Source organism: Nansenia antarctica (genome assembly GCF_963989245.1).
Source record: "Nansenia antarctica genome assembly, contig: SCAFFOLD_428, whole genome shotgun sequence".
NCBI classification, from domain to species: Eukaryota; Metazoa; Chordata; class Actinopteri; order Argentiniformes; family Microstomatidae; genus Nansenia; species Nansenia antarctica.
In genome coordinates, this window is record NW_027663438.1 from 15,400 (window position 1) to 27,560 (window position 12,161).

The window sequence follows — 12,161 nt, forward strand, 5'->3', positions numbered from 1 at the left end:
GAGGGGGGGTGGGGGTTGAACATCCAAGTCACCCAGTCTCTCTATATGTCACAGAGAAACACAGACGCAGCAGTGAGGACTGCAGTGTGAGCCCGCAGGCTTGCCGATGAGCAGCCGGTCTGAAAGATAAAGTACCTTCAACCGGTTTTAAGACTCTCTTGTGTGTAATTTGTTTGTGTGTGTGTGTGTGAGTGTGTCGTGTGTCTGCCTGGCTGCTGCTCTCTCCTCTGAGCAGTAGTCCTCAATGTCCTCTAGTCTGGGGGGGGGGGGCAGGGCCCCCCTCACCCCGTGGTCAGGTCAGTGTCGGGGGGCTCCAGGGTCTCGGCGATGTCCTCCAGCATGTCCTGCAGCTCCGAGAACGACGGCCTGCGGAACGCGTCCATCTGGATCACGACAGGACGGACATCAGATCAGATTAGATTACATTAGGTTAGATTAAACTTTATTGTCATTGCATCAGGACAACATGGTGGACATATGGACATCAGGGCTAATATGGACATCAGGGCTAACATGGACGCTGGGTAGCTTCTACATAATATAATATAACTCATTAACTCAATGTTTCGTCAATGAGGCACGCTCTCCAGTCTCCGTACACATGCTTCCACACTCACACTCCACTCCACTCCACTCCACTCAGTGCATGTGCATATTCTCTCTCTCTCTCTCTCTCTCTAACTCTAACTCACTTACTCACTCACTCACTCTCTTCTGTCTCTTCTCACTTTCATGCAGTGCTCTCTCTCTCTGTCACACACACACGCACACACACACGTGTTCCAGCACTCACCAGACAGCACCTGGCCGATATCTCCAGGATTTGTTGTGGACATCCCTGCACCATCTCACTGAAGGCCTTCACGTCCAGACCGTAGTCCTGTCAGAGCACAAACAACAGGCTCTAGAACGTTCTCTAACATGGATCTAGTCATTAGAAATAGGCTTTTTCCTCCCTTTTCTTCTTACACCTTCTCCCCCCCCCACCTTAACCCTAGTGGATAGTAAGTTGGACTGGTGATCGGAAGGTTGTGAGTTCAAATCCCGCCTGAAACACCATCACTAGTGTGTCCTGGAGTAAGGCACTTAGCCCTAAATAACTCCAGGGGGAATGTCCCCCTTTAATCTGTAATTGTAAATCGCTTTGGATTAAAAGTGTCTGCTAAAAGGCAAATTCTAAATTCTTGTGAAATTCCAACCTCACTTTTATTCAAGCCAAGCCTTCTCAACTCACAGATCTCCTAGACGTCTTAACAGTGAGAGTATGACTCACTCCCCCGCTGGTCTCCCCAGCTCTAATGACACACACATCTCACATAAATCTAATTTAGGACCACAATTTTATGACCCACATTAAAATCAATCCATCAATCAAACGTTATTCATGTATATTAAAGTCCCGTCTCCGTCCCGCGACCTTCCCCCAGCCCCTGACCTTACCCTGACCCCGCCAAACATGCCTGGATAGCAGAATCAATCCCACCTAATTGACCATGATCTACATACAAATGTCACTGTCATAAATGCTAACGACAGTCCTATCAACTGGAGTAGAGGTCTTATCGTCAGATTATGCGCCATCACGCCGGTGATAATGTCTGATCTGAGAGGATGAAAACGGATTATCTCCTCAGAGTTATGGCGTAATGTCGGTCGGCTCTGGAAGCAATCTAGAGGAGGAAGGCCTTTGGGTTTTGATGTATGTGTATGTGTGTGTGTGTGTGTATGTTTATGCGTGTGTGTGTGTGTGTGTGTGTGAATGTGTATGTATGGGATTGTGTACGTGCATGCGTGTCGGTGTGTGTATGAGAGTGTGTGTGTGTGTGTGTGGGTGCGGGTGCGTATGTTTATGTGTGTGTGTGTGTGGGGGAGTGTGTATGTGCGCATGCGTGTGTGTGTGTGTGTGTGTGTACCTTTGTTCTGGGGAGGATCTCTGGATCTGCTGGGATCCGTCCCAGAATCTCACACAGCATGATCCCGAAGGAGAAGACGTCGACCTGCAGGGAACCAATCACATCCGAGGGAGTGTGTGAGGCCTACGACTGAGGGAACCAATCACATCCGAGGGAGTGTGTGAGGCCTACGACTGAGGGGACCAATCACATCCGAGGGAGTGTGTGAGACCTACGACTGAGGGAACCAATCACATCAGAGGGAGTGTGTGAGGCCTACGACTGAGGGAACCAATCACATCAGAGAGAGTGTGTGAGGCCTACGACTGAGGGAACCAATCACATCAGAGAGAGTGTGTGAGACCTACGACTGAGGGAACCAATCACATCAGAGGGAGTGTGTGAGGCCTACGACTGAGGGAACCAATCACATCAGAGAGAGTGTGTGAGGCCTACGACTGAGGGAACCAATCACATCAGAGGGAGTGTGTGAGGCCTACGACTGCCTCTTGTTTTCAGGCAGAATTCCACCGCAACCTAATTCACAATCTGTATCCCCACAGGCGCAGCAACACTAACAAGATAAACAAGGCTTCATTCATCACTATTACAGTTCCCATTTTACACTGACATTTTATGTTGCCACTATATCAGTGTGGTAACTCTGTCATTACTCAACACAATGTTAACTCATTCAGTGCCGAGGTGAACAAAGTCGACCAAACGGTCAACAACATTGTAGAGTGCCAGGGGTGACTTTTATTCACCAAAGATGCCAAAAAAGTATGATGTTGTAGCCAATCAGAGTGTTGTTGCTAGGTAAACACCGCCATAAAACACATCAATACACATAAAACACTTGGCACTCTAGGTGGTGGTGAGTGTTCCGGAATGTTTTGGCAGTTGGTGAGTTAACGTGCTGCCAGATAGCGCTATGTTGTTGTTGCGGCTAGCATGTAGGATGTCAAGTCAAGTCAGGTCATCTTTATTTATAAAGCACATTTAAAACAACTTGCGCTGACCAAAGAGCTGTACGATGGATTAAAATGACAATAAAGGCAATAAAATCACAATATATACTTTTTTTTTTTTTTTTACCCTTTCTTCTACTAGCACGACGACTGCCAATGGCCTCTGGCCTGAGCTAGATTACTTTACTTTACTTTGAGCTAGATTACTTTTCCTGCTGCGACTGGTTGATTGATGATTCACTTATTTAGTCAAATGTACATCGCTTTGGATTAAGGCGTCTGCTAAATGCCAAAAATGTGTAAATGTAAATATACAATCACAATAACATAAGCATAAAGACATAGATAGAAAGTACATAAAGAAACAGCAACAGGCACAAATCAAAACCACATTAGGGAGACGCTACAGAACACAAGTGTGTTTTCAGCCTGGGTTTAAAGGGTTAAAGATGGAGGTGTACCTTGCGGTCGTAGGGTTCCCCACGCAGCATCTCAGGGGCCATCCAGAAGGCGGAGCCCACCAGGGACATCTTCCTCTCGGGGTCGTTGACGGGCAGCTCCACCATCACCTCCCGGGCCAGCCCGAAGTCCGTCACCACCGCCTCCCTGCCACGGGACGTCACCCGGATCAGACAGTTCTGCACACAGCGAACATTACAACAACGTTAAACCCACAATGTCACAGGGTCAAAACCTACACAAACGTAAACATATATAACAAAGAAATCGATTTCAATCTGCATATATACAGTAGGTTTCTTTCTGCGTATCTTCATAGAGCAGTGGTGTCTACTCGAGGTAAAGGCCGTTATTGAAAATGGACTGCAGTTCGACAGACTCGCCACCAGAGGGCACTAGTGTGACACTAGTTAGTACATCCTGGCAAAACCGACGCATGAACTCGAGCCTCCTACACAGCTGTTGTGTGTGGGTAGACATAATGAGCCTGAAGGTAGCGCAACCTAATTCCACATACAGCACAATACAGCATTCCTACATGCTATTAAACACCTCTTTATTCAGTGTTTGAGTAAAGACTGCTGACCACAGAACACCTAGAGGTAAAACCACACAATTCTGACAGGAACAAAAGGCTATAACACTCATACACACACACTCCCACACACACACAGACACGTACACGCACACTCCCACACACACACACACACAAACATATGCACACACTCCAATACACACACACACACACACACACAAACTTACTCCCGCACACACACAAACATAAACACACACACACATACACATGCACATGCACACACACACATACGCACACTACAGCAGGACGGATGTGGAATAACAGAAAACAGTTACGTAATTCGACACAACTCCGAAAACACTTAAGACTGGTTTACTGTGTCATCCATCTTAACGCCCCAGACTATACATCGCTTCTGTGGTAAGACAGAAAACCTCTGAATCCAGAACATCCCATTGGCTGACTCATAACCACCGCCCCCCTACCCCCCCCCCCCCCCACACACACACACACACACACCTCTCTGGACACTAAATTATTGAGATGTGACCGTGGGGGACGTGGTGGCGGTGGCCATTTCGTTTACCCCAATCTGCATGTTGACAGAGTGCAACACAAGAGGTCGTTTAGCCTGAGATTGGCCCCTTGAGACCCTGAAATCAACGGGGTATCGACTAGCACAGAGGTGTATGGGCTAGCACAGAGGTGTATGGGCTAGCACAGAGGTGTATGGGCTAGCACAGAGGTGTATGGGCTAGCACAGCGGTGTATGGGCTAGCACAGCTGTTTATCGGCTAGCACAGCGATGTATCAGCTAGCACAGAGGTTGTATCAGCTAGCACAGAGAGAAGTGATTTATTCTGGTTCTGGAGGGCCGTGGAGGCTTGGCTGAGTCAGAGCTGGAGCAGGGCGTTTCCTGCCCCGGGCCGGTAATGACAGGGCCAGGGGAGGATCACACCCACCACCTCCGTCCACAGCCTCCCTTAGCCAAACACTATCTAACTATCACTCATGTGGGTTTACCACCGCAAGACAGGGGCTGTAATGAACGGATGATGAGAGAGGGAGAGACTGTGTGTGTGTATAAACAAACCGTCGCATTGTGAACGTTCACATTCACATCGAACGTCGATGTTGGGGTTTGTCTTGTTAGTCAGTAGTGGAAACTGGAAAGAGATGGAAACCCTACTACACCCATACAGTATGTATGAGATAGCTAACACACACACACACAGACAGACACACACACACACACACACACACATACATACATACATACATACACACATACACACACATATATATACACACATACACACACAAACACACATACATACACACACACATACATACATACATACATACATACATACGTACACACATACATACATACATACATACATACATACATACACACACACACACACAGTTGTGTGGCTGGTGAACAGCCAACACCGGCCCCCTCCCATGAACACCTGCTGCCGCTGTCCTGCCCTGTGTAGCAGGGGAGGCTGGTGGAGGTAGAACTCGGAGGACGGGCTCATTGTGATACACGGAATGGAATGTGGAATTCCCTATTCCGCCCGATTGTGCATTACAATGTACAATGAGTCCCACCCTACCCGTTTATTCCGGTCCAAGCATTACAATGAGCTCCTGTCCTCCGGTTTCTACCTCCACCAGCCTCCCCTCTGCTGTGTAAGCTAGTAACTGGGGACACGCGAGGAGGGCCTGCCTCTGCAGAACCCGAGCCAAGAATCAAACATTTCCTAAGTTGTTCCTTAATAAAAACAGTCTGGGACTCTCTAACAAGGAGGCAAGCCTTTGGGAGTTGAAGGCTTGCTTCACAAAACCTCATTGACAGAGATCTCTTCCCCGACAGTGAACCTCTGTTAGCTAGTCGGCGGTATCTGTGGCATGCTGTCTGGAATCTGCCTCTCTCTCGGTCAAAACAAGGTTTGGTATTATTGCTATAACTAAAGGAGTATGAATATATCATTATGTTTAAGAGAGAGAGAGAGTATTCCTTCGCGAACTTGTCGAGTGAAAAACCAAAGAGGAGCCGATGAAAAATGCAAAGCCTGGGGGCTCGGGGCTGCATAATAACAGAGAGAGTGAGAGGGATAGAGAGAGAAGGAGAGAGAGGGATAGAGAGAGAGAGAGAGAGAGAGAGGGATAGAGAGAGAGAGAGGGATAGAGAGAGAGATAGAGAGAGAGAGAGGGAGAGGGAGAGAGAGAGAGAGAGGGGATAGAGAGAGAGAGGGGGGATAGAGAGAGAGAGAGAGAGAGGGGGGGATAGAGAGAGAGAGAGGGGGATAGAGAGAGAGAGAGGGATAGAAAGAGAGAGGGATAGAGAGAGAGAGAGAGAAAGTAGGCCTTTAGGGCCCTTCGGTATTATGGGAATCAGTAACAGTTGCATACTGAATATTTAACGCAGCCTTATGGGCATTTACATGGATCTAGACATGGTTGGCTGACCCTAAGCATCTCATTTAGAGCTTAGGAAAGGGTTTTATGGCTGTACAAACATGCACTTGTTCACTGAATCCCAGCCAGGGTCTTAATACAGGGAAGCAGTGGTGAAATGTAAGTCATGTGTTTCCCTTTTGTCTGTCCTGGTTAAGGTTCAGGAATCCCTTAATGTGAATGAACAAATGCAACAGTCTTTACCTCCTAACAATACTAACAAAATGATTGGTTTTGGCTGTGGTGGCGCCACTTGAAGGACCTGTGCAGTGATTGGCTATGGCAGATTGTGCCACCAGTTGAATGGTAAATGGTCTGACTTATATAAGAGCCTTATTCCAAAGCGCTTTACAATGGCCTCTCATCCACCCATTCACACACACATTCACACACCAATGGCGGCAAGCTACCATGCAAGGCGCCGGCCGGCCCGCTCATTGGGAGCAATTTGGGGTTCAGTGTCTTGCCCAAGGACACCTCGACATGTGGCCAGCCGGGGTTCGAACCACCGATCTGCCGACCTTGCGATCATTAGACGCCGGCTCTACCTCCTCCGCCACAGCCGCCCCAGTTGAGTGATTGGCTGGAGGTCCCCCCCGGGCGTACCTTGGAGTTGAGGTCCCTGTGGTAGATGTTCTTGTAGTGCAGGTAGGTCATCCCCCTGCTGATGTCACAGGCCAGGTCCACCTTCTCCCTCCAGCACAACGTCACTTCCTCCTGGGCAAGGAGGTCCTCCAGACAGCCACCGCTCACATACTGGTGGTGAAGCCAGGACAGGCAATTACATTACATTACATTACATTACCTTACATTAGATTAAATTAAATTAAACTTTATTCATCACAGTGGTTGCACTATTCTGGATATTCTATTTTCGGATATTCTATTTTCATGTAATCTTTCATTTCTATGGAATGGACTTATACAGTACTGTATGAAATCAAATCTTAAATAAAACATTATATATATATATATATATATATAGAGAGAGAGAGGGTTTTATACAGTACTGTGTGAAATCAAATCTAACCTAAAACAGATTATATATAGAGAGAGGGAGAAAGAGAAGGAGAGAAGAAGAGGGAGAGAGAGAGAGAGAGATGAAGGGAGAGAGAAGGAAAGAGAGAGAGACACACACAGAGAGAGAGAGAGAGAGAGACACAGAGAGAGAGAGAGAGATGAAGGGAGAGAGAAGGAAAGAGAGAGAGAATAAGAATACGAACACGAAAGAAAGAAAGAGAAAGGAATAGAGAGAGTTTTTTAGTTCATTATTTATTTTGGTTATCCAGACTTTCACAGTCAATCTCTTCCCTCCAAAAACGGACTGATTAATCCCACATGAAGCGCTGAGAGGGAAGTACATCTATTCTGGGCCTCCTCCTTTTTTATCACCACGAACACACACACACACACACACACACACACACACACACACAACCATGAATCTCACCTCCAGTATCGGGTACAGTTTATCTTCTCGCACGCAGATCCCCAGATACCTGATAGGGATAAGCAGCAGATAACACGCTTGTATCAACATCGCCATCTTAATGTTCCCATTACGGTTCACCATCCCCACACACTTAATAACACTTAATAATCCACTACAACAATATCAACTTTCCATGTGCGGTATACTGTGAGGGAACCAGGGGAGGCTGGTGGAGGCGGAAATCGGAGAACGGGTTGTCATTGTAATGCCTGGAATGGAATGAGGACTGGTATGATATTCTGTATTCCTCATTCCATTCCAGGCCTGTTCTCAGATTTCTATCTTCACCGGCCTCCCCTGGTGTTCTACCTCCCCCACCAGCCTCCCCTGGTGTTCTACCTCCCCCAGCCTCCCCTGGTGTTCTACCTCCCCCACCAGCCTCCCCTGGTGTTCTACCTCCCCCACCAGCCTCCCCTGATGTTCTACCTCCCCCAGCCTCCCCTGGTGTTCTACCTCCCCCAGCCTCCCCTGGTGTTCTACCTCCCCCAGCCTCCCCTGGTGTTCTACCTCCCCCAGCCTCCCCTGGTGTTCTACCTCCCCCAGCCTCCCCTGGTGTACTACCTCCCCCACCAGCCTCCCCTGGTGTTCTACCTCCCCCAGCCTCCCCTGGTGTTCTACCTCCCCCAGCCTCCCCTGGTGTTCTACCTCCCCCAGCCTCCCCTGGTGTTCTACCTCCCCCAGCCTCCCCTGGTGTTCTACCTCCCCCAGCCTCCCCTGGTGTTCTACCTCCCCCACCAGCCTCCCCTGGTGTTCTACCTCCCCCACCAGCCTCCCCTGGTGTTCTACCTCCCCCAGCCTCCCCTGGTGTTCTACCTCCCCCAGCCTCCCCTGGTGTTCTACCTCCCCAACCAGCCTCCCCTGGTGTTCTACCTCCCCCACCAGCCTCCCCTGGTGTTCTACCTCCACCAGCCTCCCCTGGTGTTCTACCTCCCCCAGCCTCCCCTGGTGTTCTACCTCCCCCACCAGCCTCCCCTGGTGTTCTACCTCCTCCAGCCTCCCCTGGTGTTCTACCTCCACCAGCCTCCCTGGGTGTTCTACCTCCCCCAGCTTCCCCTGGTGTTCTACCTCCCCCAGCCTCCCCTGATGTTCTACCTCCCCCAGCCTCCCCTGATGTTCTACCTCCCCCAGCCTCCCCTGGTGTTCTACCTCCCCCACCAGCCTCCCCTGGTGTTCTACCTCCCCCAGCCTCCCCTGGTGTTCTACCTCCCCCAGCCTCCCCTGGTGTTCTACCTCCCCCACCAGCCTCCCCTGGTGTTCTACCTCCTCCAGCCTCCCCTGGTGTTCTACCTCCCCCAGCCTCCCCTGGTGTTCTACCTCCCCCACCAGCCTCCCCTGGTGTTCTACCTCCTCCAGCCTCCCCTGGTGTTCTACCTCCTCCAGCCTCCCCTGGTGTTCTACCTCCCCCATCCTCCCCTGGTGTTCTACCTCACCCAGCCTCCCCTGGTGTTCTACCTCCCCCATCCTCCCCTGGTGTTCTACCTCCCCCACCAGCCTCCCCTGGTGTTCTACCTCCCCCAGCCTCCCCTGGTGTTCTACCTCCCCCAGCCTCACCTGACGATGTTGGGGTGTGACAGCTTCTGCAGCAGGCTGATCTCCCGTACGATGCTGTCCTGGTCCACGTCGTTCTTGTAGATCTTCACCACCATAGTCTTCCTCGACGTGCCGTGCATCACCTAGCCAACAGGGGGCGATATAGAGCACAGGGGTTAGCCTTTAGCTTTGAACCGTTTTTTTAATTGACAGGTGGTAGCTTGTGCTAAATCGACGGCACAAAAGTGTGGCTTTTCCCCCTCTAGCGGTTGTTGTGGCCTCGAAGCGACCGCATAGGCCGCTCATGCCAGCGGGGGGCGGGGCCCTGGCTTTGATTGACAGCCCTGTCCTTTCACCGTGACATTTCTTTCATTCCAGGAGTTTCTCTGTAAGTCACTAACTAAACCCTGCACTCTGAGTGACTCACAATAACCAGCGGTGGGAACACCAGTAAACTATTTTACATGAACGAAAACAAAAACAGACAATGCATAGTTGCTCACATACCAACACCTCGACACCGATACGTGCGATGACTAGAGAGAGAGAGGCTTAATAACTTCCTGAGGTCGTTAAGACTTTACCGCCGTCCTATTGTCTCTGTCAGACAGGAGCGGCTTGGGCGGGGGGGGGGAGCGCCGTGTCCTCGGCACGCTAGCGACCTTTGGCGTAGCGATCGGGGGCGGGGGGGGGGGGGGGGCATTGGGGCTGGGGGGGGAGGCGGGGGAGGCTGGGAAGGGCTCCAACCAAACAGAACCAGGCTGTTCCAGCGTCAAACCTCTAGGATGCGTATATCGGTGTTCCGACGCTTCAAACACAAACACGTTCAACAATAGGAGGAAGCGAGGAACTTGTAAAGTGGTGTGACCTGACATGGCCTGGCATGAGGAGGAGGAAGAGGGGGTGGAGGGGGAGAAGGGTTCTCTGGATCGGACCAACGTAGAACACAATGTCATAGGAACACAATGTCAGCGGCCGTGAGAGACTCAATGGTGTTCAGTGGTATTACTACCCTTTGCACTACTGCTGTTTGCACATACTACCCTTTGAACATACCATATTTTTTATGCACATTTGTTCAGTACATTCTGTATAGTTCTGTATACACCATACTGTACATAAACTACCTTAACTGTACATAAACTAACTGTACATAGCTCATAACTGTGTATACCTCTACACTACTGTACTTGCCATGCTGTGCCTATCACTTATCACTATTACATCCTAACACTGCTGATTCACTGTGCATTATTGCCTCTATGACATCAGCCTATCAGAATGCTTGTTAAGCAGATCACTATCTGCCCAAGTCATCTCTTTGACATGGGCGTTTTTAACACTACATACAAAGGTGGCTCGGCTGACCACAAGTGAAGCGTGACTTAGGCAATTATGCTCTGACTTAGGCTAATTATGCTAACGATTTAATCTAATGTGTTTATTGACGGGCTGCAGACCGTGGCTCTCGCACCTACGCAGACGTACGGAGGGAACCGAAGCCGCGTTCTTTTGTTCCCTGGGCAGGCTGACACAGAAAAGGGCATGCTCAGAGCGTAATTACCGGTGGATGTGTTGAAAGAGTGTTTAAAGGGATCAGCTCTGAGTTGGTAGGACAAAGTGGATGTGTCTGTGCATGCAGCTAACTACTGTTTGCATTGTCTTTCTGCCAGTTAGTTTGTCTTTGTGCGATACATCATATTTTTCCGTGAACATAACAACCGTGGTGAAGCCGTGGAGGCGTCGAAGGAGGGAATGAGAGGAGAGGAATTATGAAAAGGGAGAAATGTTACTGTCAACATGGTGTTGTCTGTCTGTCTGTCTGTCTGTGTGTCTGTGTGACTTTTCAGCCACCTCATACATACACACACAGACACACACACACACACACAAAAACTTTTCAGCCACCTCATACATACACACACACACACACACACACCAAATCTTTTCAGCCACCACTCTCTCACACACTTATACATATATACACACACACACACACCTCCCTACTGCGGTATCTTACCTTGTAGACCTTTGAGAAGAAACCGCTCCCGATCAGCTCGGCGCTGAAGTCTTCCCAGAATTCCAGCTTCCTGACGGCGGTGCGTAGCTTCTGCCAGCGGTCCTCCTCCTGGCAGTAGGTGTCCGACGACTCGCCCAGGAGCGTGGGGCTGGTGGGCTCAGGGGTCACGACCTCGACCTCACACATCTTGGACAGCTCGTCTGAAGGAGAAGAAGGTCACATGGTCAGACAGTGGTTGAACCCACTTGTGGATCTACGTAAACACTCTCCAACTTCCTCTTTAACCTAGACCTCTCGAGGGTAAACACTTAACCAGTAATCATGAGAGATAAACAGTTTTCATAAACAGTTTAAACAGAAGATAAATAAACATCATCTTGAGGATTTGAAAGTGAAACGTGCTGCTCATGCTTAACCAGATTGGTAAGAAGAAGAAAAGGAAAGAAGAAAATATGCAAATATGAAATAGACTCAGACGAAAGAGATGATAGACGTTATTATGGAATGAAAACATCATTTGCACAGATAGGGTCGAAATAAATCTGTATTCCCGTCCATTAGGGTACAGGAGGGAGATGATATATTTTATCCACTGACGTACGTGGTTAGAAATCTTTCAAACAAATGTCCTCGTCTAAATGTCAGAGAGAACTTTATCCGAGAGGAGAGCCAGTTGAAGTTTTTGTTAACACACCCTATCGGAGATGGACAATCATCAATCAATTCATTCTACGATCACATAAAACCCTGAGAACTCACAAACACCAGACAACTATGAGAACATCGTCAAAACTAC

General features: G+C 49.2%; 1 protein-coding gene across 1 annotated transcript; it reads right to left on the minus strand.

The window, feature by feature from the left end:
• Positions 1-281: 281 nt before the first annotated feature.
• LOC308175086 (dual specificity testis-specific protein kinase 2-like) lies at positions 282-11,551 on the minus strand (the record flags this gene model as incomplete). Its single annotated transcript, XM_080550805.1, has 8 exons — positions 282-383; positions 794-880; positions 1,914-1,997; positions 3,325-3,501; positions 6,930-7,079; positions 7,774-7,822; positions 9,367-9,488; positions 11,366-11,551. The coding sequence occupies 8 exons, from the start codon at positions 11,549-11,551 to the stop codon at positions 282-284; spliced, it is 957 nt and encodes a 318-aa protein (XP_080406931.1).
• Positions 11,552-12,161: the final 610 nt, after the last annotated feature.